Raw genomic sequence first — 27,379 nt, 5'->3', positions numbered from 1 at the left:
TTTTTCTGTTTTTTTTTTCTTATGTACAAGATGCAACGCCGGCTCTTCTGATGTTGTTGCAATGTGGTTCCACCAGCTGCACCCTTGATGCCATGCCAGATAGCATGACAAGCGGTGCTGCCAGTTGCGTTGGTTGGCAGGCGACGGCTCAGTTCGGGGGTGGTGACCGGCCATCGTGAAACGGTGGTTGGTCATTGCATTGCTTATAACAACCGAGCATTAGGCGAGTAGGTATTTCGTTGCGTAAGGCATTTTGCGCAAAGCAAAATAAGGACAAGAAGGAAGATAGCGCAGATAGGCGTAAACTAACAACTGAAGTTTATCTTGAGAAAAACACAAGTTTATCTTGAGAAAAAAGGCAACGACACGTGGGCATGATTACATGTTGGTGGTTAGATAATCTGTCTTGAGTTATAGAAGGTTCCCTGAGGACGTCGACACACATACGCCGCTCCACTTATGTTTTTAAAACACCTCAATGATCTCTCGCGCGGTACTATTTTTTTAACCTTAACACTTACGTTTCAAGGTTCAAGCTTTATTGAGGTTGTTTTGAATGCAGTTCATCTTATGCACAACACTGGTTACACACATAGCTATAGACTAGTAGGGTGTCTATAGACTAGTAGGGTGTCAAAACCACCATTTGATTATGAGAGGCGCCGTAGTGGAGGGCTCCGGAAATTTTGACCACCTGGGGTTCTTTAACGTTCACCCAAATCTGAGTACACGGGCCTACAACATTTCCGCCTCCATCGGAAATGCCGCCGCCGCAGCCGGGAATCGAACCCGTGACCTGCGGGTCAGCAGCCGAGTACCTTAGCCACTAGACCAACGTGGCGCGGCACTAGTAGAGGGTCTAACGGGAGAAGGTATACAATCAGAATACAATTTGTATACTAAATCAGAATATCAAAAAAACTTTTTTATGAGCACGAATAAAAATACACGAGAGATTTCATTAGAGTTCAAGGGGACGCAAATGCATGATAGCACGTACAGAAACGTAAAGATTACACTTTGTTCATAATCAAACAAAAACAAGTGCAGACGAAACATCAAATTGTGTGTAAGCTTTTGTACATGGTCATTACTACTATTCTACATGTAGAAAATATTTTAAGTGCGCTTGAGAACGCCCTAGTATCCTTGATCTGAAGTAGTGTGTGTTACTGCACACTTAAGCTCCTACTAACTCTAGTAAGCATTCACCACAGCGCTTCCTCATAGCGTTACCCTTTCTTCACTTTTGAACTTCCTCAATTGTCGTTTACCTAGGGCGGCCAATGTTTTTTTCTGCGGTTATCAAACTTTTCTAGTGAATTGACTTCACTGGAAAAAAAAGCATTCTTCATTCGATCTGAGCAAGACTTACGCAAGGCTGACACCAGACAAGACGTGGTGTGTCCTTAGTAATCAACTTATGTTGGTGGGAACTGAAGTCCAGATTTGGATTCATAGACCACGTGTCTTTGCCTCTTCTTCATATGTGTTTTTCTGAAATTACACTTAAGTTGATTGTCTACGCTTGTCGGTGTTCCCTACCATCATCAGCGCGAAATGTCTTCCTCACTGAATTGTTCGCTGCATAAAGTAGCCACCTTTGTTGGACACGTGGTGTCCGGGGTGCTGACATTCTTTTTCTCGTATAATAATGAGCACAGCACGAGCTTGCAACGAGTAGTTTCTGCAAAGTAACTTTTGGAACTTTATATGTCATAACCGAGTTATGCATGAGGCACCTTGTGACGGACTTTCTAAGGCATTTTGAACCACCTGGGTTACTTTAACGCGTGCCTAAATCGAAGTAAACTGACTACTAGAGCAGTTCAACTGCATCTAAATGGAACTACCATGGCTGTTGTCGCACAGTTACATTTGGTTGAGCAGGCCGAGCAACATATACCTCCTAGAACGTTTGGTACGGCATAAGGATAATTTGTTGTTCATGTATAGTTCTTACTGGCTATGCAAATAATTACTATACATAATGTGCATTGCGTAAAAACCACTCGGAAACACGTGTAACAACAGGAGCATTACATGCACCAACGTTTGTGTAGAGGCAATCCCTGTAGCATCGTTTGTTTTTCTTTATGTACCGCCCTTGGGGCCAGCCAATCGCTGTCAAGTGTAAATTATCTGTGCACACCACTGCTCGTGTTGAGCATAACATATTATGCTTTGTGAAATACCATCTTAATTGCTTTAGGTATTCTTGTTTCTCAACGGACACGTTGAGGAAGAAGGATATGGATGGCCCAAGAAGAAAGATAACCCTGCGCATATGACGTCACTAGCCAACATTTACAGGCTGTACATCGGTTACCTGACATTAACGCATGATTAACATCTCCGTATATTTTTATGGAAAAAAAATAAGATATTCTGTGCTGGTGCAGCGTGTGTGCCACTTATACTGCGTATTTTTTAGCTACTTTGTACAGTAGCGAGCAACGTGACAGAAAACACCGGACACCCCTTTATTAATTAGTGTACTAATCAGAATGTGACCCTTTTAAGCGGCAAAAGAGTCCATGCTGAAGAATTGGTGTAGGAGCTGATTGGAACATCATGGCTAAAAAAGGAAGCGCTGAAAGGTTCTCTAAGATCTCAAAGGAGATATAAAAAACAACTGCTGTTCTTCTTGTGAGCCGTCCTTGTCAGCTTTGCAGCGTTGCCAATTTCATCCATGCAATGGGTGTACCATTTCGCTTGAGTACTTGGTGTTGTGCATACTTTCATGCTTGCCAAAGTGTTTGGTCTTTATTACCTTCAACAGTTGCTCTCAGTGTTCTGTCTTGAATTGCTTACGGCTGTATACTCAAGCCTAAATCCTACGCGTTATATGTAAATGTTGAAATAATGTAGATGTGTCTGAATTGTTCACACTAGTTCAAATGTAGGCTCCATTCTGTCCTTGTCTTTCGATACAGGGGATTTTACAAAGTACGGTAACCGCTGAATCAACAGCAGACGCGGGCCAGCCTGACCAAGAACGCACGACAACCAATGCTATCCAGGAAGGAAGAAGGGTCAAGAGAGGCCGTCGTTCGCGAAAGAGCAGTTCAGCTGTATTAGATCAGGAAAACACCGGACAGCCTGACCAGGAGCACACTGCAACAAGCGCTATTAAGGAAGAATCGAGAGTCGAGAAGGGCCGTCGTTCTAAGAAGGGCACCTCCCACGTGATCGAGCCGGATGAAGTGAGCCAACCTGACGTGGACCGCACGGCGAACAGCGCACTTCAGAAGCGAAGCCGACTGAAGAAAAGACGCCGATCTAGGAAGAGTATTTCGGAGGTAAAATGTCAGTTCATTTATCTAGATACTTGTTACCCGTTGTTAGGTTCAACCAAGTCCCATGATAAATATGATGTGCATGGCTAGGTCTCCTCATAAGCAGTGCATATTTTAAGTTTTTTTTTTATACAGCAGGTACGACGATGTAGGTCCACGTTATGCGGAGTGAGCTTTATTGCGCTCAGGTGACAAAAAAACAAGTACAGCAGTACGAATTCATACCATTCCTTCATACCAGTGGTTCTCTAAAACATTGGTTATAGATAATCAACTGCCCATGTCAGTATTGTTTATACCAGCGGTTCTGAAAAGGGATACCGCGAAATGCAGGGCTGCGAGGAGGCCCACAACACTGTTTGTGCTAAGCAATGGTCCTCTCCTTTTTGCTCACTGCAAGGGGTGCCTCATCACCGGCACACAATCGATCTCCTGCAGTAAATTCATGGATGATATAAAAATTACGCCTTTGCTAACAAACTCAACCGTTATGTGCTGCTAGAAACGTTTCTCGCTGGTAGAAAACGACGCCCACTTTGTTCATACATAAATCTTCGACAGCGATGAAACAATGTAACATAGTTGAAGTCCCACGGTCCGTCACTAGAGAGTATAACTACGTCGTGGTGCTTGAAATGAATCGCAAGTGATATACTGCGCACCAAGTTCATATACTGCCTGAATAACTACACCAGCACTTGGCGCCTGCACAGAGACAACTGTGCCAACTCCCAAAATACTGCGCAAGTTACCTGAGCTTGACTCCTCAAGTGTCCTTCTGGAAATCCTTATACCCAAACATGTGAAGGAGGAATATTACAAGAGGAGACACTATCGATCCTCCAAATACCGTTTACATCTACCTGGCGAAAGGTTGCCCAGCCTGAAGTCGGCTTTAGGCAGGCTATTTCTACAGACTTCATGCACGGTAATATACACTCAAATTCTAGTTTGCATGATCCTGTGTTGAGATCATGAGACAATGCATCCGATTCATTGATGGTTGCTAAGAGCCATCAACCACGTCAACTACTACTGATTTGCGAGCTTCAATTGAATTGGGCTGGAACCACGCTACTTCCATTCGAGAAAGCTTATTGAGCCCGAATGAAGTGAAAATGCGACAGTAGACGGAGGGCGTTCACCAGCTTACTCTGGCAGGTTTCAATGAACCACAAAATTATCGTTCCGTAGCAAAGGATTGCATTCAGTAGTTTTTCGAAGATGTGTTACTCTAATAATCGGTTGTATGGTGTAGTGATTCAGCAAATAAACCACATGGCACGTTACATGAAGGCGCTAATGAGCTTTTTACAACGAAGGAACCCGGTATGGAGAAGATGGCCGACCAGAACAAGCCTGAATCGGAATACTCAGTCACCACCACTGTCCTGGACGGTACTGACGTCAAGAAGATTCGCCGCTCGAAGAGGAGATGTTCGGTTGCTGCACAGTCGTCAGAGGCTCCGAGGCAAGAGGTACGCAATCGCTACATCTTTTCAAACTGAATAGTCGCTGCTGCATCTTCAAGTAATATTTAGGGCCCTGCTCGTCTGTAGCACCCGAAATAATTTGTAGTTATTAAGTATGCACAGATATTCTGTATTAATTTATCCCCGCAAAATAGCTGTCGTTGTGATCAAGTAATCCATCAAAAACACGAGGTACAAGTTCATTTTGGTATTTTGGCATAATTGTTGAGGTATGGTGGAAGAATTTTGTTAGAAACACTGGGCAGCCTGAGTGCGAAGTGGCTCTATAAGGGGAAGGTACCAGAATTTCGAAAGAATGATGGAATATTAAGAACTTAAAAAAATTATAGGCTGATCTGCTTGCAAGCTATTGAACAAAATAAGTGCTTGCCGAATTAAGACCTCAATAGAACTATATTGTAACAATACTGATTGTTGGCCTAGTTGATACTTGCTTAATGACATGATTTGGCCACAAATAATACGCACACAGAGTAAAGAAACACTCAACCGCAAGCACAAGCGGCACTTCCAACTAAAGTAGACTGGGCGAAAATCCAGACTCAAGTAACAACATACAGACATGCGCAGTCTTCACACAGCCTTACGCTATCCAGCTATCGAGCAATCTCTCTTCCCATAAGTACTATGTTACCGACGGTTTGCTGATACGGTTTTCACCTTTCTTTTCAATGTAATATGCTTCCATCAACTCACGCGCTTTTTTGGCCTACTTCTACCGAGAGTCTTAACATCGTTAAAACGTGGTACACAACCGCAGGCTTTACAATGCATAGGCAAATGCGCCAAGCCATCTTTCAATAAATTTAAATCATGCTCCCTAACCCCTTCATTAATACAGCGCCTGGTAGTCCCGATGTACGAGTTTCCATAAAAATGGAATTTCATAAACAACGCTTTAGCACATTTCCCGTACATTGTGCCATGTTTCTTGCCGCAACTCTGGTGACTCGCCTCCACCCCCCGAGCAGTTCTCGGGCACAGCTGAGCCAGTTTTACCGGCGCGGAAAAGGCGCAAGGTACCCCTTACCGGTCTGCTACCTTTTTCAGGTTGGGGGAAACCTTATGAACATAAGGAATCACTGCAGGTCTTACAGTTTTAGTTCCTTGTTCTCCCGTGGCAGATCTAGTACCTGCACTTTTTCTTTTCTGCAAAAGCGCTTCGGAGACAGCTGTCAATAACGGGTCAAGAAACTTCGCAGCCTCAATTCGCTGGATCTGGTTCTCGAATGATGCTTGCATCATGTGCGTGCACGATTTTTCAAGAGAAGATCTCAGGCAGAGCGTAGCGATAGCACGCTTGACTATTTTTTGATTGGCAAGAGTCATACGGCATTACCCCTTTCTTAGCGTGAGGAAAATATTGCCAATACGTTTGCCCGTTGTGAAAAGTTAAACGAAGATCTAAAAACTGCAGGGTGTTTTCTTGCAGTTCTTGTGTGAAAACAAGTTTTTTTCCATGAATCCTAAAAGTATTTAAAATATCATCGGCGCGCATCAAGGAGGCTTGTCTGTCAAAAGAATTAAAAAGTCATACATATACCTGAAAACTTTAGCAACGTTCAAGGTGCTGTCCAGATTAAAAGCTTCATCGAGCAACTGGTCAATACTAGATAAATTGTTTTCACACAAGAACTGCCGCAAGAAAACAACTTGCAATTTTTAGATCTCCGTTTAACTTTTCACAACGGGCAAACGTGCTGGCAGTAGTTTCCTCACGCTAAGAAAGGGGTAATGCCGTATGACTCTTGCCAATCAAAAATAGTCAAGCGTGCTATTATTGCTACGCTCTGCCTGAGATCTTCTCTCGAAAACTGGTGCGGGCACATGATCTAGGCATTATTCGAGAACCAGATCCAGCGACTTGAGGCTGCGAAGTTCCTTGACTCGTTATTGACAGCTGTCTCTGAAGCGCTTTTGCGGAAAACAAAAAGTGAAGGTACTAGATCTGCTACGGGAGAACAAGGAACTGAAACCGTAAGACCTGCAGTGATTCCTTATGTTCATAAGGTTTCCCACAACCTGAAAAAGGTAGCAGGCAGGTAAGGGGTACCTTGCGCCTTTTCCGTGCCCGTAAAACTGGCTCAGCTGTGCCCGAGAACTGCTCCGGGGGTGAAGGCGAGCCACCAGGGTTGAGGCAAGAAACATCGCACAATGAACGAAAAATGTGTCAAAAGCGTTGTTTATGAAATTCTTTTTTTTTGTGTGGAAACTCGTATATCGGGACTACCGGGCGCTGCATTAATGAACGGGTTAGGGAGCATGATTTAAATTCAGTGAAAGATGGCTTGGCGCATTTGCCTATGCATTGTAAAGCCTGCGGTTGTGTACCACGTTTTAACGATGTTAAGACTCTCGGTAGAAGTAGGCATAAAACAGCGCGTGAGACGATGGAAGCATATTTCATTAAAAAGAAAGGTGAAAATTGCATCAGCCAACCGTCGGTGACATTGTACTTATCGGAAGGGAGATTGTTCGATAGCTGGATAGCGTAAGGCTGAGTAAAGACCGTGCATGTCTGTATGTTGTTACTTAGTTTGGATTTTCACCCGGTCTACTTAAGTTGGAAGTGCCGCTTGTGCTTCACGTTGAGTGTTTCTTTACTCTGTGTGTGTATTATGTGCGGCCAAATCGTGTCAGTAAGACCTCATTAGAGTTCAAGCAACGAGAAGACCAAGCAAGATTTCGTACAGGTTGCTCCAATAGACCAACTGAACACTATAAATCAGGGGATAGAAAACTCTACATAATTCAACGAACCCCTCTATATAGCCTTGATAGATTTTCAGAAGGCATTCTATTCGGTCAAGATATCAGCCGTTTCGCAGGCACTGAGAAATCAGGGCATCGACAAAACCTGTTTAAGCATACTGAATAAAAATGAGAGTGGATTCACATTCACTACAATCCTCCACAAAAATGCGACTGTATCTCAATATATAGAAGGGTGTAAACCGGGGAGACACAATCTCTCTATTGCTATACCTCGCTTGTTTGCAGTAAGTTATCAGGGACCCAGATTGTGTAGTGTTAGGGATAACAATGAGTGAAGTGTATCCTACTAACGTACGATTCGCTGATGACATTGCATTGATGAGTAACTCATGAAATGAATCACAACTCATGATTACCAAACTAGGAACCGAAAGCATAAAAGTAAGTCTGGACATTATTGCGTATAAAACTGAAGTATTGTGCAATTGTCTCGGCAGAGAAGAGCTATTTACGATTGGGGGAGAGGCCCTGGAAGTGGTGAAGGATTATTTCTATTTGGGACAAAAGCGCGGAGCCTAACAACCAGAGCGAAATAACTAGAAAAGTAAAGATGACGTGGAGCACATTCAGCAAATATTCTGAAATTAATAATGACAGTTTTCCACTATCTTTCAAGAGGAAGGTATGTAACAGCTTCATCTTCGTGTCACTTACCTACGAAGCGTAAACCTGGAAAGGTTGAACTTGAGCGCGACGCAGCGAGCGACCGAAAGAAAAATGATAGGTATAGCCTCCATAGATAGAGAGCAGATGGGGTGAGAAAACAAAGGGTATTCAGAATATTATAACCGAAACTAATTAGAAATAGACATGGGTCAGGCACGTAAGGTATAGGCAGCGTAATGATATGTGGAGTCTAACGTACCAAAACCACCATGTGATTATGAGAGACGCCATAGTGAAGAGCACCGGAAATTGCGACCACCTGGGGTTCTTTAACAAGCACTTAAATATAAACACATGGGCCTATGGCTTTTTCGTCTCCATTGAAAATGCAGCCGCCGAAGCCGGGATTCAGCCTCAGGGCCTGAAGGTCAACAGCCGAGTACCTTAGCAATTACACCACCATGGCGGGGCTATAGGCATTGTAGTCAATGGTAATTAAGGGTGACTGACTAAATTTGAAGAGAAGGCAGACGCGTGAGCGGGAGACCAAAAATTAGGAGAGCAGATGGGATTAAGAAGTTTTCAGGTAAACTATGGCAGGAGAGCCCCGCCGTGGTAGTCTTGTGGCCAAGATAGTCGGCTGCTGACCCGCATGTCGCAGGATCGAAGCCCGGTTGCGGCGGCTGCATTTTCGATGAAGCCGAAATTGACCCGTGTGCTCAGATTTCGGGGCACGTTAAAGAACCTCAGGTTGTCAAAATTTCCGTAGCCCTCCTCCACATTTTCTCTAATTCATATGGTGGTTTCCGGGCGTTAAATTCTATATATCAAAGAAGCAGCAGAAATCACATGAACGGGTTTAATCGTGGAACAGGAAAGATGCGTTTCCCCTGCACTTTGCGTAGTCAGGCTCATGGTGATGAAACATAAATTAGGAATAGTTTGAAACTTATTTATTGATACAATATTTATCTGAGAAAGCACACACATTATGAGACTGTGTTTAAGGACGGCAGAATTCATTTGTTTCGTAATTATGCAGTTTTCCTTGAAATGCTGAAGATTTTCAGTGCAGCTCCAACAGTTGTTTTAAATTGTACAAATGCAGTGCCTAAGCGATATCTATACTATTAAAAGGATGATGAAGTAATAAATAGTAACTTTAATTTTTTACTGCTTCATGTGTTAACCCCAAGGCATTTCTTAGGAAGCTGTCAGCGTCAACTTGCCAAACAATACCAAAATAAGTAAAGTTAAATAAGGTTACAGTCCTAGGGAGAAACATTTTGAATACTGCTTGTTTAGATTTCTTCATGGAGAGGCCAACGAAAATGTTCGTTGGCCATGTTAAAAGACTATGAAACTGAAGACATATGAGATATGCTTTTCAACCAGCAACACCATGCAGCCACAGTCATCAGTCCGCATGGAACCGGAAGCTTCCACCATTGGCATAGTTCCGTTGGAACTAACGTCACTGATGAAAGACGAAATGAAACCAGACGAGACGGCTACTAAGGTGAGGTGCATCTTCTAATGAATTTTTTTCATGGCAAGTATAAAAATGGACCACTGTAGAGTATACAGGAGGTTCCGTAGCGCAATGCCTAAAGGAACTTCTTGGTATTCGTTAAATCAAAAACGGCAATGAGACAACACCCGTCACCTTCTCATTGGTTTTGCGCCCACTTGCGCCGCCTGGCCAGAAGGCTTTCCCGCTTGCACGCTTTGGTGTCTCCGCATTCGATTGGAAGGACACTTTGAAGTTCACGGAAATCGAAACTTGTTATAGTGTTGCAAGGACAAATTAATGTAAGACTAGAGAAACATCAGATGCAGTGCAATAAACATTCAGTGTTAACTAAATCCCTTTCAATGAGCAAACCAAACCAACTGTATTGCAAAAGTTATGCAAGATTTAATAGTAAGTAAATCACTTTCATGTGTTAAAGCATTTGCAAGAATCATACTTTGGAAGACTGCTGTGCTAAGCTGGGGTCATCGGGAAAGTGAATCACTTTTAGCTGTTATTCTCGAGTTGACGAGGTGACGCGATATGCGTTGTGATGTATCGTGATAGTGGTTCGTAACTTACTTAGACCTGTGGACTTCATAAGTTTAGTAGCGTGTACTTCGTACCAGAACGCATCCTGATGTGAAAGTCGCCTTGCAGCATTTGGAAGTAATTATGAAGATAAAACTTTCTCGGGCACTACATTTAACAACAATGGATTGTGCAATGTTACCTATATTTTTGCCAGGTTTCACACAAGGCTGATTCCTTGGTACAAGCTCCAGAAGAGAAAGGTTCGATCCTTGCGGCCGCGCCTCGTTCTGAGGTTGTCATCAGCGCTGCACCCGATAAGGTAGGTGAAGTGGTAAAATAAACAGTCACCTTTTCAGTACAGAACCTCACAAATAAGGGACGCAAGGGACAATAAGGGATACAACGGCCCCCAAACTGCAGTCCCAATGTTACGTGTAAACACTATGAAAACGCCCTTTACTGTAGCGGAATTTTTTTTTGAAAAATTACTTCTGGGTTTGTTTGAGTGGTATGTAGGGTTTAACGTCCCAAAACCACTATGTCATTAAGAGAGACGCTGCGTTCTTTCATGATAGTTTTCCGAGTTACTGTGATCGGAGAACTCAAGGTAGCTAGCTTTTTCGGTCGTTCATTTTCCATGTTAAGGACTTGCAAGAAATGAAGAAAAGCATGGAAACTCGAATTCCATTCGTTACTTCTATACTCTAAAGACGGTAAAACACGTCGTGTAATTCCGATTTACCTAGAAGACAGTTCTACAAGCAAGTAATTCTTGTAGAGCTGCGGACATCTATAAGACATGCCACAGAACGATCTGGTTCAACCCCGAGTCAGTTCATTTTCTAACACAGAGGTTGGTTTAAACGCTCGTTGCCGCAGTGCCGGGCGCATTCGAGTGAGCCTTATAGGTAATGAGCCCTTCCAAAACATCGCGGCACCGATCCACTTGACTGATAGAACTGAAATTGGCGAAACAACTCAGCCTTCATCCTCAGGCGTGCAGCTCACTCAGCGGCAAATTTGCATCCGCAAATGTTCGGTATGTATGACAGCGTATTTCGCGGATATGTAGCCATAGGAGCTTATTGCCTTTATTTGCGACAGGCTCTAAACGATTCGCGAAGGCTCGAATCACAGCAATCATTCTGTTCGGCGCTTGTGTTGTTACAGGAACGCGTGATGAGGTTTCTACTTTTCGCCCTGGTGTGAGTTTTCGTGCATACGCTAAAACCAAGAAACAGCGGGATGCACGTTCGATGAAGCCGAGAATGGGAAACAACGAAGCATCCATTATCGCATGTACAGCAAGCACTTTCACGAAAATATTTAGTGCACTACGTTGGGGTTGATATCTGGCGAGTAAGGCAAGGGACTTATTGGGAAGGTACACATAGGGATTTTCGACGTTCATTCACGCCAGGCCGACAAGCCTTTTTTAGCTGCTTGCTTCTCAAGGACGGTGAGAATAATTTTGTCGAAATGCTGTCATATTGAGTTGCATGTTCATACGTCTCTTCTGAAACAAACTAGTTGATGCCAGCGACCAGCACAGTCACTGAAAACAAGATACGGTAATAGTAATTATTTCTCGAGCAAATGATGCGAGCAGGTATTATTGCAACGTTCACGCATCACACATCACTTATAGCACCGCACGCAGGGAAGCACCTGCAGTGAAAGCGACGACTAGGGAGACAAAATATATGTGGGTGAAGGTACACTTGTTGAAATTTGTCTTACAAATAATCTTCTGGTAAATAAACCCTTCCTCTTACAGTATAAGCAGCTTCCCATTGCTACCAGTGTCGTCCTATAAATACCTCGGGGTTATTTTAACAGCAGACCTGAGTTGGAATATGCATGTCTCCTCTATTATCTTAAATGCTAACCGGACGCTTGGTTTTATTCGGCGACATTTTTCTCTAGCCCCCGCTTCTGTTAAACTGTTATTGTACAAGTCACTTGTTCGATCTAAACTCGAATACGCGTCTTCAGTATGGGATCCATGCAATAATTCACTAATAAATGCACTTGAAGCAACCCAAAACAGAGCATCGCGTTTCATCCTTAACGATTACGGCCGTTTATCAAGCGTAACGCAAATGAAAGCAACTCTATCTCTTGAACCACTCACACTGCGCAGGAAGATATGGCGCATGTGCCTTTTCTTTAAAATCTATAAATTGAACGCCACCCTTAAAACTGCTCTTATCTTACCCCCTGCTCATGTTTCATTGCGCATAGATCATTCTTGCAAAGTTGGTATCCCGAAATGTCGCACTGTATCATATTCAAATTCGTTTATTCCTAGAACTACATCAGAGTGGAATCGCCTGCCACCATCCCTAGTGCTTACTAACAATATTGACCAGTTTAGAAAAAAAGTGTCTGATTACTTCACTTCTGTGTAGCTTGAATTTCACAGTGTTTATTTACCTTATAATGTGTCATATGCATGCAGTTGTCAATGTTAGTTTTGTTATCTTTTCATGCTAGAGGCAATACCTGTGTAGATTTGTGTTAAACTTTTGTACACTTCTACGCACCGCTGGATACTTGTTTGTTCAGTGCTTTTGTATATTTGCTCATATGTGTGCAATGTTTGTACAATTCGAACACCTTTCAACATCCTGATCCTGTACCACTCCCCTCAACAATGCCTTCTGGGCCATGAGGGTACCTGAAATAAATAAATAAATAATTATGGTGAACGTAGCAGGTCGCCCGAACCACGGCTGTTGTGAGTAGTAATGTTATTGCGGCAAAAGAGCTCTAGGTGCCATTATAAAAGGTAAACCGAACCTATTAACCAATGCTAAAGCATCGTTCTTTAGCCACTTGATATAGCTCTGAAAACTAGGACGAGGTGCTGCCGTGATTGGAGCACGGCAGTCCACACTGATCGAAACATCACCTCTCGGCCAAGCACTAGCTCACCGAGCAAAAACAAGAGACAGGTGCGCATCATCATGCTTGGTTTAGCGAACATAAATGTTCGCGCAATGTGAGAATGCTTCAATTCACAGATTATGGGCGATTTTCACAACAGCTCACCTTTTACAACAGCTCCTCTTCTCGTTGTGCGTCCATGGCACCATGCGCACGTGCTCCGTCCCAAGTGCGCGACGCGGCGATGACCATATACGTCGGCTCGCTAAAAATCTTTGTTGGCGAACATTCTAGGTTGTTTTGCAGGTAATACAAACACAAGCGACACTGAAGCGAGAACAGCCTGAATCACAGAAGTTGTCGAACACTTTGCGCAGCCGGTACAACGTGATGTCATTTTATACGTCACCGAGCGATTCCGGCAGGTGGCGCCACAGTGCATCCTCACCACCGAGGTTGCGTGTTTGGAACAAAACGGCTCAGTTTTGTCGCATTCCCCATCAGTGACGGACGTTTGTAGGCCAGTATGGTTGGTTCATTGAGCGTGTGGTGTAAGCCGGTACTTAGCAATTGTGCAAGGATATACAGCCATCAGCAAGCTTAACACGAACGCTCCACAGCGTGCCCTGAAGAAGTTTGAAACGATAGAATCGCATAGCTTTTGGATCTGTTACCGAGATGTTAACCATGCATGCCGACGTACTATCCAAGGATACTGAGCTATTATCTAGGCAACAGGGCCCAGTGCTTTACGGCTGAGATCAGTCGAAGTAATCCAGGTCACACGTCGGAGCTTGCTGATGACTGCACTTCTCTCGATATTAGGGGGTTAGGCGAGGACACTGCAACTTCAGAAATGCGTGTTCCTGCAACCGATACTCGTGAACTGCATTTCATTTTAGCAGCACATTCGTAGCCGCCTGTGCATATTACGAGCCTGAGATCAGTGTACGACGAGACGCCAGGTTGCAAGCGGTGACAGCCTGCTCCTTCATAAACGCTGCGCAACGTTACGAGCTAGAAGAAAAAAGGCCAAGAAAAAAAAATGCCATCTCTATCACGTGAGTGGCGTTCAAAGTTTCTTCCGTGACATTTCTTCCGGGACTAAGCCCGTCGGGCGATCGAGAAGCCGCAGACGAACAGCGCCAGCCTCAAGCTTTCACGGTCGAAACAAACGGGGGCCACACGTTTTATTGAAGGAGAAATGAAGACTGCGGGAACCATGTCTTTCATTTGAGAGGCAGGACACGTTCAGTTTGAAATGTTTAGAACCAACGAGAGTTTCGTTGCGAATGAAGTTCAGCTGTAGTGTGTACACGGCGCACCACACCTGCACGGGTGTGTTCACATATATAGATTACAGACAATACCACTATTGTGAGAGCGCTTTCATTTCATTGTGCACGTATTGCGAGAAAAGTGTCAAGCTAACGAGAGTAAAGAAAATAAAATAACTGGCTAATAAGCGTCCGAGGTTTCTTCTGAAGCACCATCGAACACTTTGCTTCGAAATAAACTCAGTTGGCTTAGTGAGTCGACTACTGCAGCGCGGCAACTGCGGCGGTGAAGCTGCCGGCGACGCTAACCTGAAACACGTTGACGTTGTTTCGCGTATAAGTCTTGAACGCTGCGCGTATATTAACGACTCTACTGCACTATTACGTCAGGGCGTGAAGCGACTCATTGGTGCCTATATAACCCCATGATTTTACACTCCCCAGCCATGGCGTGATGTGGTGCAGTGGTTAGCGTGCGCACTTTTTGATTCATCGTTCGCGAGTTAGAGTTCCCACGTGCTTGCTTTGAATTTTCTGGGGTTTGTTTCTGATTGCGTTATGTGCGTATGGGTTAACTATGTGACAGTAAGTGCATCTGAGCCTCAATACCCCCGGGCAGACCCCTAAATGAGCTCAACAAATTTTTTTCACCACTTCATGGGCCGTTTATAGCTAGGACAAGCCATGGCTGGGACAAACCGTGGGTGGGAGACTCTGCAGTCAGCCTTTTGGCTAGCCGGGACGCGAGACCAAAAATCTTTGGCCTATTTTAGTCGGTCCGATAAGATGGGCTGCTGAGAAGAGATGCCTTCTGTATAGGCTGTGTGCCACCTATGCTCCCTACGTGCCGCAGGACGACTACAGATGGCGCCGCCTACAGGTTTTGCTGCCTAAAGAAATCATGTATAGGCGTTAGATTTTTCGTCTGGCTTACAGGCTATAGGCTGGTACTTTAAGTAGGACTTGCTTAAAAGCGTAGTGATGTCCCAGACAAGAGGAAGTTGTGACGTCATCGTAGCACCATCATGAATGGTCACGTGGGGACGTCAGTGCATGCTATTGCCGCTTGGATACAGGTGGTCCAATAGCGGAGGTACTGAAACACCACGGGTGGTGCCAAATACTCTTGTTAAGGAAAGAACAATGAGATAAACTAAGAACTTAAAGGTAATTTAACGCCTGTCTCCTCTTGCGCGAAGTGCGATGCCTGATTGCATAACCTAACTCATTAGCAAACGGGCAGCGGGTATTCGCTTTCGAGGGCCACATTATAACATTCTGCCGAACAGTCGCATAGCCAATATTGTAGGGGAGGGCTGGGTTCATACTCTCCAAACATTATGAATTGGGTTTGTGTTATTTTACGCATGCAGACACATGCTCGAACTTAGATGAAGTGGTACTGAACCCCTCTTCTCACCCCCCCCCCTCCCAAAAAAAATTCTAGCTACGACCATGGTGCCAAAGTTTTTATAGCTGGCTTCTCTCATATCTCGGCAGCAATTTTCTAACTGACAATAGTTAAGATTTAATAACTTATAGATGCTACAAATTCGTGAAGATTTCCGAAAAGGCTCATGCACATATTCTTTGTGTTTGACTAGGCGAAGCCAGATGAAGCCGCAGTGCCTACCGGACCGAAAGAACCGGATAATATACAGGCGAAACAGTGGGTGCAGGACGCGAAAAGCAGTATGCAGCCGTCGCTGCGCTCAACTGGCTTTCGAGAAAGTCTCAAGTCAAGGTTCGCACTATCTTCATACCTGACATATCTGGTAATGCACTTAGTGGTCATGAAGGAACAGTGGCATTTAAATATCGAGCAGTGTCTGCCGCGCTTGTCTATACGTGCAGATATCTGAGCGTCTTATACGTTGGGCCTTTAACGAATGATAGCAGCGATGCTAACAAAATCCCTAGAGAGCTCTTGTCTGCGCTTCTGGTGCCCTAGTCAAGTGTATGTATGACTTGTGATTTCATTGTTAAGTATAAGCTCACACACCGGCACAGTATTCTGCTGTTTTAAGAGCACTATGTGAAAATCAAGCCAACTTTATCCTCGTTTAGTCGCCAATTGGCTATAGACGGCAACACTGCAAAATATTTCACTGTAATAAACCAACGTTCTTTATAACTTAAACATTAGTCATAATGGCAAAGTTGCCCAATAGTTTCCGACGTGAACCTTGCCAACAATTTAATTTGAGTTTGCCTTAACAGGCAACTGCTTAACAACAATGGCCGACACTTCCCGAAAGTGAACCAGCGTTGCGAAAAACTTAGCCCAACGTCGCTCTCATTTGGCGAATTCATCGCAACGATACACTGCGTCAATCTTAAAGAAACATTACTAGCAGTTTAGCCACTATTACCTATCAATTGACCAATTTACAGCACTACTTCCCGGCATTCATTAACAGCGATCACAGTGTACATGCAAGTTTGCTTTACATTGCCTTCATACCTTTCTGTTTCTCCGTTCAGTCAGAAATGAAGGCGAGAACATGAGCTAGCTGTCTAACATACGTAATTCAATTAAATCAATTTCCTCTTACGCACACATATACACATTAGTAAATAGAGGTATAATATGCAAAAAGGTCGCAAAGACGTGACTTGAGGAAAAACTCATCCCCTTTTGTACAGCGTGGTTACAAAAAGCAGGCACAGAAGGTATATAAAAAATTATAACAGTTAATATAAAATTTTAGTGCCTTACAAAGAATATGAAAAGAAAATAGTTGGACAAGGGTATACACGGCCCAATCAAAACAAAAACAAAGAAGGTATATACAACAAACCACGCGAGGAAATTGAAAGAAATGCATATGACACATAATGAATAAAACAATAAAACAATAAAAGGGAAGCGCAGTAACGTTTTAAACTCTGGCGATGTCAAGTGCTGTAGATTATCACCGGCTTGGTTGTATAAGTTCAAAATTCTTGGTGAGGTATTACATCGCATTTGATAGCGAAGTTTGTTCGGAAACGCGGAACCTTCCATACTGTTGGTGTACGAGACCAAAAAGGGTATAAGTTCATTGATAAGTTCGAACGTTCAGTAGCCTCTACGTCAATAAAAAATTTACCCAATGAATGTCTACTGTGACCTGTTACAGCCACTTCGCAGACAACCGACGCCGGCTCTTCGTGGCGGCGGTGTTGTCGGTGTTCATCCTCAACGCCATGGCTGTCTTGTGGTTGTTGATGAGCGCATGGGACAGCGAGGATACGTACGTCATGGTCCCGCTACTTGGAGCCTTCCGTGGGCTGCGGACCATGGTCGAGAACCAGCCAGTGTACATGTTCCGAGGCATACCGTTCGCTCGAAGCACCGAAGGAATGCTGCGGTTCGCGTGAGTACGCACGCGCTGAACTAGCACGTTGTGCAAGCGTCAGACGCACGGTGTAAGAATCGGGACGCAGATGCACGTGCTTTGCCGACTTACTGCCTCAGACCTGTGTGTTTAGAAGAAGTGGTTAACGATTTACAGTAGTTGCTACTGTACTATGGGAGAGTTCAAAGCCATCCCTGTGCAGATGCAGCAGGTAGGAACAACCAAATGCACTGAAATTGGAGATGCCTACCCCGCTTATGTATCGGTCAAGAAGGATTAAAGAAAAATTGCTGGAGGGGAAGCTCCCGCAAAGCCTAGCCAGGTGAAGTGAAGCCCCCTTTTGCCACTGCAAGATGGCGGAAACATGCTCTTTTCTGATAGTGCCCACATGAAGATCAAGTGGCTTTTATATATTATGTAAATGCTACGTTAGTTCTACATTAAAAACAGTTGTTCCTGACGAAATAGCCCACAGAATGAGTATGGATGACTGAATCTTCAAAGAACTTTGCCTCCAATCAGAGGCTCACTACGGAAAACTAGTACTGTAAGATGCACTTGGACCACTATGTGACCCGAAAAAGCTCCCACATTAAACTCATCGGGCGTGCGAGGAAAACGCTTCGTTTTTAATCGCTGAATGGTGATACTTTATCATGCTCCTAATAAGGTGACCACCACAGCCGCCATCTTGCCACAGGAATGGCTTCACTTCTGCGCAATCATTTCTACTCCAGCAATTTTTTTAGGGGTGAAACTTTTTATAGCGGCATCCATTCGTCCCTCGTAGCCGTTGTGGTATGTAACAAGTAAAACATTTTGACATCCAAGGTGGTGCCAGTGAAAGATTTTTTCTGTGCGTTGTTCAACAATAAAAAATAGTGCTCAATGTACATGCTAATTGCTGCTAATGGGGAATGAGAGACACGAGAATTCGGCTTTTAGTTGACGGACACGCAGCGTTCCCCATTAACAGCCATCGGCATGTACATTGAGCACTATCTGAGAGAAAAAGGTTGCTACGTTATACTCTCTAGGCGTATAACGTAACCTTCTTCTACGTCTAGGCGTAACCTTCTTCGTTTTAGAAAGGTTTAGCGAGCATTAGGCCGCAGTGCCATGAATACAGTGAACTAGTATATACCATGAACTTTAGGTGTTTAATGGTGGAAAGTAGACCCGAAGCGCAAGCCGTAAGAAAGTGTGCGTGCGCCACCTCTCGTATAGTCCTTGTAATGTCCGCTGGATGGCGCTGCTTCTGTATGGGTAATCTAGTGGTTACTTCATTTAGTATTACGTCTAGGTGGTGTTAGCCGCCACTGATCTAAAGGGTACAGACACATCCATTTATCCATTCATTCATCCATCCACCCGTCCGTCCGTCTATCTATCCATCCATCCATCCATCCGTCCGTCCGTCCGTTTGCCCGTCCGTCCGTCCGCATGATGAAAAGATGCGAGATGGTGGTACTTGGAGGGTTGAATAGATGAACGAACGGACACACAGACAGATGCATGGATGAACGCATGAACGGACGCAGGGGCGGATGCATGGACGAACGCAGGGACGGACGCACAAACAGACCCACGCACGGACGGGTGGATGGACGCATGAATGGTTACACAGACAAACGCATGGACAGACGGAAGCAAGGACGAATGGACGGATGAATGCTTCACCCCACTCCATCATTCACACCGTGGATATGCTGCCAATTTTTTAAATCATCCTTCGTATCGGTTAAGTTGCAACACCTTTCGTAGAGGCCCATGTATTGTGCTGTGTCAGTGCACGTAAAAGTACACCGTGTGGTTGAAATTTCCAAAGCTCTTTACTACAGCATCTCTCATATCATGTAACAGTTTTGGGACGTAAAGCTTGACGTTTATTCCGCTTGCTTTCTCTCAGCTACGGAGTCTCCGAAGCACGCTCTTAGTTCCGAAACGAAGCAATCCCTTGACGTGAGGGCATCTTCGTGGTTCTAGTAGCACACGAGCGCTGTGTCTGTTAGGGAAAATGCTACATTGGTCAGCTGGGTCGCCGCGTCCCATTGGTAGTATTTGCTCACCTGTTTGTAGTGTGCGAGCCATTCGTCCTCATCCTCGCCAGATTCTTCACCGAATGTGCGAGGCACTATCAGATCCTGTCCCAACCAGGGACCAGCCGCACGCGAACCTGGCACTAGTGGTGCTGCTGGGACTTGTAGAAGGTCTGCAGCTGCGAGGATCCGGTTTCCTTCTTCGCCGTGAGACATCTCAGCTACCAGTAGTAACGGGGGCAGTCCAGCAAGGCGGCGGCTCCGTCGTAGATTAGGCGCTTGAAGCTTCGTGTTGCTTGGTTGATTACCCAGCTCTTCCATCACGAAATTGTTTCGGTGGAATAAAAGATGGGTTTTGTTGAAAAAACCCATCTTCTCATCCTCACCCTGCAAACAAATCCACCCATATAAAAGATGGGTGGATTTGTTTGCAGGGTGAGGATGAGATTCGGAAGTCACGATAAAATTGGAGTCCTCAGGCCGCACCAGGCCTCTGCCCGGCTCATATTGTAGAAATAATATTACACAGTTTTAGATCATAGGTTCCTAAGTAGTACAATATTATTGTTATCTACCAGCTGGGAATTGCATGCCGAAGACGAGAAAAAAGAACGGCAACATTGCAAACTGTTCACATACATTTTGAGGGAAACATTGCCCCCGATAAGATGTTCGTTGTCATCAGCGTTACTGCTCCAAATGCAGGGCTAGGGCTTCTCTCATGTTTCGCCAATTAGGCCGGTTTCGTGCTTTCTACGGCCACGCTATCCTTGTCAATCTCTGAATAACAACTTTGCGCCTAATTGTTACCCTGCCCCATCGCACTGTTGGCTTCTCTTGGAAATCACTGTGTATGTCTTACTGACGAGTGGTTTCGATAAAATCACACTACGTTCCCAGCACATGTCCTTTTCTTGATGGCAACACCTGTATGCATTGTAAGTTTGAGCCAATATAAAAAAAAACTGCTTGTGCCTTTTTGAAAATTATAGTTGAGTTCAAGCGAACCCACGTTAAGACATCTGTCCGCTTGCCGAATGCAAATTTGGGAATGTATATTGAACAAAAGTTGCTTTATCACTAACACCTAAGCAATAATTATGTTTTAATTCACCGGCACGTTGAGTTCTTTAGTTGTTCTGCTACATTGTAGCATGAATTCTTTATTGACACAGATGTACGTTCATGTGATCACATGTGTAAATATGAATTTGTATATTTCTGTAATGGACAACTGGAAATATGTGCAAGCCGTTGTCGATTATTTGACTGCTCAGAAGGTTTCGGTGCTGCACTTTTTCATTATAGATCAACTTAACAGCTTGTAAACCTTGCCAAAAGTGTGATGAGACTGCCACATCCCCCTAATTCATGTTTCTGCTGTCCTTCTGTGCAAAACTTCAAGAATATGTACACTCCTGTGTTATGGGAACACAGGGATGCTTCTGTGATTTCCGCGATCAACACCACGGACATCGACGCCAGGATTCCGAAAGCCGGCTGTGCCCAGAAATCGTACAAGTTACACGGACAGGTCTGTCACAGAAGTGGTCGCTTCCTTCTCGCTTTCTCTTCAGTCTCAAAAGAATTTTCACGATTTCATTCGGTATCATCAGCCGAGCATCATTGCAACATGATCACCAAATGCATTTTGTATCAACACATACTTTGAAAAAAAATTGATCGAAGAACTGCATGCAGTGTTATTAAAATCACTCACTTGAGAAACCATACGCTTATCATCAGTGACCAGCGGTAGGGTATGCAAACGTAAGCTATCATATATCGGCTACTACCTGCTCTTGACATCTAATATAGAAACAGTGTTACTTATAGAGGAGTTATATATCAATCAAGAAAATAATAAGAAGTGATAGACAGCTTTCATATTTTCTCACCAGCTCCTTGTGGCTCCAACCGTGGCTTGCTCCTCACAGCTCATAAGATTTGAGCAGGCTATGCTCCTGAATAGTTGAACAGTCATCGATAACATGGTGGTTACGTTAGAATGAGAAAAACAAGAGCAAGAACTGTTTCGATAGTTGAATAATTTTTTGTAAAGAAAACAAGCAATTCAATCAAAAGAGTAGTATCCTGGACGTCTTTGTTTTTAACCATGTTAGGTCTTCTGTGAAGATGGAAAAAATATTATTCCGTCTTAGGGCTAGCAAACCCGCTATATTGTGTAATAGGAGAAGCATGAGACTCCATTTTTATTGCTTATGTAAAGGCCATGCCTCTAATTGCTTACGCTACTTCTTATCCCTGAGTAGCAAACTCGATACATTTGACATAAATGCCTCGTGGAACTACTGTATACATTGATGCGTACTGTCAATAAGCGGGGAATTCTCTGAATAGCCGTACACCAGTCGAAGTGGTGTCTTACCCAAGCTATGCCTTAGAACTACCAGGACGCCCCTTTAGGATCACAAGCGTGGTAAGCTGCGAGATTCGTTTGAGGCACGTGTAATTTGTGTGGTAGACGTAAAGTGCTATCCATAAAAAAAGACAAAAGAGCACGGTAATACTTTTTTCTCCTGCCTTGTACTTGTTAAGTATGTGTAGTAAAAATTGAGCTTTGATATACTGTGCATGTTTCAGCATTATAAATGTGGGCTATCTCTGTGATGTTTCATATCCTACATGATAGAAGGGTTCCGAGTTCGAGTCTATATTACGCGGAGTGTGAACGTTTGATGACCTGTGCACTTTAGTCGTTGGGCGCGATGTCCGTGGGTTACAAATTTCATACAGCCCAATGGTTCTCTCAATTTTTCTCTGGACCGCGAGATATCAGGTGTCCGTAGCCTACATAAGCAAGATATTGAGTGTTGGGGCCGTAAACGCTGAACTCATAGGTTCGAGTCCCCATTCTCCACAGTCTCCTATCTGTCCACTGTCAATTTTTTATTTTGATCTATATATTCAAATGCGACATGTTTTATTCTATCGTCAAACGAACAAACTTCTCGGGACGCAGCTTGCAATTCCTTGCCCACTATAATTACAGCGCAGTATTTATAGCGCATTGGTCGTTCGCTATCGTGAATGCATAGGTCATCCGTTCCAACGAGGGCACAACGGAGGACTGCCTTCACCTGAACGTGTGGACGCCGTGTACGGACAGTACCACGCCCGGATGCCGGAAGACAGTGCTGATGTTCTTCCACGCGATCGAGTTCCAGAACGGTGACAATAACTACTACGACGGCCGCTGGATCGCTGGACTGGGCCAGGTCGTCGTTGTGGCACCCAATTTCCGGCTGGGCGCATTCGGATTCCTCAACATAGGTAAACCGCTTCAAGTGTTACTGAACGAGAAACGTGTGAAATTGGTGTTAACTGTGATACTTAGTGTGAATACGTCTCATGTAACAGCGTAAAACTAGCCAGAAAAAAAAAACTTGGCCTTGTTGAGGGTTCGTACTTGTAGTAAAAAAAAGCGCTAAAATGTTCTGTATTGCGATTTTAGTGGAAAAAACCGCTAAATGTGCTCTAATGCGCCTTCCAGCGACGTAGTGTTGCAATAAAAAACATCATTGGGTCACGTCATCCTCAGGCACTATCTGTTTTTTAGCTCTGCCTTTTATTTGCAGGTGTAAAACTACGCAACGCTTGTTTCGCAAATTGTTTTCTCTATCTTGTGTGATAAAGCTACCACCATCATATTCGACTATGCACCCCGAAAATAAAAAAGGAATTTCTTGCTACATATTACGGTTCTACTAAAATTTAAAACGTGCAGTGGTAGCGCAACTGTGAATATACCTGGAGCAATCATCACAGCATCGAAGTAGTTGTCAGGGCGGGTACCGTTGGCGGAGAACGGAAGACGAAAAGGCAAAGACGGAGACCAAACTTGCTTCAACCTCGCTACAGTCATGTTACACTTCGCTACAACCAAATCCAAGTCGAGTTCCACGTCATAACAGCCAAGTTCAGTTGCGTTGATGCCTCGTTCTAGACAACTTCAGCCTCTCTGCAGCTATTATCTTCCTTAATCCGGCAATAAGTATGCATCAGACTGATCAGATTCACTGTATAGAGCGTTGCGCCGCTTAGTGTAAGCCATTGAGCGCACTTCTTCTTTTGTGGCTGTTATTAGCTACGGAGAGATTGAACTGTAATTAAACGGGGCGCAGTGGTCATTTATTAATATGCTAAGGATTCTATAATATGTACTTCTATAATCTGTACTTACCAAATATTATAACCTGAATTAAGTTACGTGATAGCATGCAGTGACAAGCCATTTAAAGGTCAAACAACTAAAACTTCACATTACACTCGCACTTGATGGTCGTTGGTATGGCGGCTTACATATCAGAGAATCACGCACATATCTCTTGTGAACAAGCTCCAACTTGATTGTTTTTACAAACCCCAAGCAAGGCCGCCAACCTGTACGGTAGGTTGCGGTGAGCACATGCTCTGTATACTACTCGTACAGTGCTGCGAACGTAAAGAAGCTCCATTAAAAAAAATGATTCCCGTGCCTATTTTCTATGCCTGATCAATCCCCCTCGTACGCCTAGTTTCGAAAGTTTGCCCGTGGGCAACAATTGACACCACTAAGCTCGTCTATTGGCCCTCTGCTTTACGAAATGATGCCTTGGCCCTGGGGATTTGAAGTTTCGGCCATGCAGTCCGTCGTTGCATTTCCTTGAAGTGGCAAAGCGTTATCACCACGAGCATCTGCACAAACTGGCGAGCTTGTTAAGGAAATGTCGTAAAAAAAAGTTTGCAGTAGCTTAGCTCGGCCATGCCAAAATATACGCAGCGGGAGCTAAGAACACATGGACGAGTGAACCACGGAGCTGTCGACAAAAAGTTAAGCCATGTGCACTTCTGCGGGGCAGAATCTGATGGTTCAGTAAAGCTGGTGGCGTGAAATGAAGGGGGTTTATTCAAGTCAGATGAAGTGAGCTTGAAGTGGATGGATGAAGTGACAGAAGTATGCGGGAACTGTAGTGGGTGTCGTGGCGAGTTCTTAAATGGTAAGTAGTGGTTGTGGTGAAAAGAGTGGCACATATACGTGGTGAGTATGAGGATGATGCCGTCTGTGCACGAAAGGCTCGACCAAGAAGAGCTCACAGTTTAAAAAAAATGTCTACTTTTTCAATGAACCCAAATTTTATCAATTATCTCTGCCATCTAAGTTTAAGGAGAACCATAGAGTACCCCCCTCCCCCAGTATTACTTTAATGAGGTCTGCATAGCTTATCCGAAAGTGCTTGGAAAATAAATATTTGCGAATGTTCGGTGGCAGCACCTTTAAAGAAGCCATGACCTCATGTTTTTCAAATGACAGGGTGCCTCTTGAGCGACATGCCATGCATCCCAGACGATGAAGGCCTCGGTGACCAGCGGGCAGCTATGCAATGGGTGCTCAACCACATTGCCAGCTTCGGGGGCAATACCAGCGACGTAGTCCTCATGGGTAGCGGGTCTGGAGCGTGGTCCGTGGGTGCCCATTTGCTCAAGGACGGCACGGGTGGGCCTCGCTTCTGGAGCCAAGAGCGCTTCTCCAAAGTGATCCTCTTGAGCGAGTCGCCCTTTCGACGGTAACGCGAATTCGATGCCTGTTTCTGTAGTACCTACCACCCTAGCGCAGTAGGCTTCGGCTATTGCGTACGTACTCAAAAGGCAACAGTTCTGCAGAAACTCGCCCTAGTGTCACCGGAGAAGCGTAATCGTGAATCCGCACGCGCTTTCATAATTCTTCTCTTTATTGGTGTCTTCATCATCCGCTTTGCTCCCCTGACGCAAGCACCAATTTTTCTTGCGCGCGATGGAAGAATGTTTACGGACTAGAACTCTACAGTGAAAAAGAAATACAGAAACTCCAGGGAACAAATGGCAGTACTGGTGCTAACGTGCTTCACTGCACATGTCGTAAAAAGATGATAGTCTTCTGCTGGCCGTACTACATGAGTACTGGCCTCAACCGCGGCCACCTGTGATGCTTCGGACAGCGCCCTCTCTACGTTGATTTCATTGCAGCTGCCTTTCAGTAATAAACTGGGGGAGGCGCTTGGTGAGACAGACATGTCATCTGGTAGTGCCTTCGGGAAACACGAACTAGTGCAAAACCTGCGGAACCCAGGGACACCGCCAGGTGGCAGCAGCATGATGTCGGCAGAGCATTTTTTTTACCATGCGTAGTTTTTCAGACTAGCCTAAAAAACACTAGGGCCTTTGAATCATGTGCGTATGTATTTTACGGTGAAGTGACACACCGCGTAATACTTACCTATTGATGTTTCACTTCAGATATGTGCAGTACTTGCGTTTTGGTCGACAATGTTCATAAGTATGAACGCAGCCACGAGTAAAACATGGCTGGTCGTTCAGCACTTGCCTAACCTTTGGCCAGGCGGCTGAGACGCGTGAGTGACAGAGAGAAAGACCATAATTTCTGAGTTCAAGTTTCTCAAGAAACACTTAAATACTTAAAGATGTCTTCGCGAGGCGGCATTTGAACCCATGCGTTCACCATCCAAAGGAAGGCAGCGTGTACTACTATATATCAAAAGAGTGGTAAGTGGGATTGAGAGAGAGGACAAGTTTAGGAATGAGGAAGAGAAAAATGAGAAGAGTAGACAGTAAAACGTGCTATTCGTAGTGTAACAGACAACACCGAAGGCAGAAAGAAAAAGATGGAGCGAAAGAGAATCAAACAAAGCAGAATTTTTTTTTTAATTTCAAATACCCTCAAGGTAACAACGTACATTGCAGAGGGGAGGGGAAAAAGTTGGTATATAACTGCTTGATTATAGGTACACAATATAGGTAGAAAATATCGCGATGGCACCTAACAATTGTGAGTCACAAAACAAAGGCAAAAGCAGGCGTAAGTATAATTGCAGCAATCAAAACACCTAATTCTCTCGGGTGTGCTAGAATAAGAGCTCGTTGAATATACATACACTCAAGGAACTGCCTAGAGGTAAAAACCTAACGCTAACAATGGTAAAAAACGTGATAATGGTAAAAAGCTTGATGCGCGAAAGTAACACTTTTTGAAAACGAAATTTCTAGAAGTATAGCAAAAAACATATATAACCATCAAAGGTGTAAAACAAACACTGATGTTAGTTTGAGATGAAACTATGAAGAGTGATTTTGAAGTTTTTTGTGCTGGTTATGCTTGTGAGTGTTGCAGATAGGTTGTTTCAATCCCTTGTTGTTTTGGGGGAAATCAATATGAAAAGCCAACGGTGTTACTGTGTGAAATGTTTATAATATGGCAACGGTCTATGCACGATGAAATAAATGGTGGTGGATGAATGATTATAGAATGTAAATATGGGTTGTGGTAGTATATTTGATTGAAGAGACAAATTCGAAAGAGTTTTTTGCGGTGTGATAGCGGTGAAAGGTGTCAATTTTTTTCCAGCACTGGCAGTTCTTTGGTAGTTGTTGAGAATCAAATGGACTGAGTGATTTTGTATTTTTTCTGTAGTTTTCGGTGGTTCTCATATCCGCTGTCCCCCACTGACGATGCATAACGAAGCTTTGGACGAACGAAAGTTGCGTACAGTAGTAGTTCTAGTGATGATAGAGCTAGACAAAACTTCCAACGAAAGTATCCTAATGGGCCAGTGGCC

General features: G+C 44.1%; 1 protein-coding gene across 1 annotated transcript in view; it reads left to right on the top strand.

Moving 5' to 3' along the window:
• LOC119165391 (uncharacterized) overlaps nucleotides 1-27,379 on the top strand; it is a 53,034-nt gene that overhangs the window by 9,477 nt on the left and 16,178 nt on the right. The window contains exons 5-13 of the mRNA XM_037417571.2: nucleotides 2,937-3,302; nucleotides 4,622-4,777; nucleotides 9,582-9,692; nucleotides 10,435-10,539; nucleotides 15,991-16,130; nucleotides 17,509-17,745; nucleotides 21,204-21,300; nucleotides 22,826-23,060; nucleotides 25,081-25,333. Coding sequence (XP_037273468.2) covers nucleotides 2,937-3,302; nucleotides 4,622-4,777; nucleotides 9,582-9,692; nucleotides 10,435-10,539; nucleotides 15,991-16,130; nucleotides 17,509-17,745; nucleotides 21,204-21,300; nucleotides 22,826-23,060; nucleotides 25,081-25,333 — 1,700 coding nt within the window. The remainder of the gene's footprint in view (nucleotides 1-2,936; nucleotides 3,303-4,621; nucleotides 4,778-9,581; nucleotides 9,693-10,434; nucleotides 10,540-15,990; nucleotides 16,131-17,508; nucleotides 17,746-21,203; nucleotides 21,301-22,825; nucleotides 23,061-25,080; nucleotides 25,334-27,379) is intronic.

The sequence above is a fragment of the Rhipicephalus microplus genome, chromosome 8 (genome assembly GCF_043290135.1).
Source record: "Rhipicephalus microplus isolate Deutch F79 chromosome 8, USDA_Rmic, whole genome shotgun sequence".
Classification (NCBI taxonomy): Eukaryota; Metazoa; Arthropoda; class Arachnida; order Ixodida; family Ixodidae; genus Rhipicephalus; species Rhipicephalus microplus.
The sequence above is the reverse complement of the archived record's forward strand: the minus strand, read 5'-3'. Positions and strand labels throughout refer to the sequence as shown.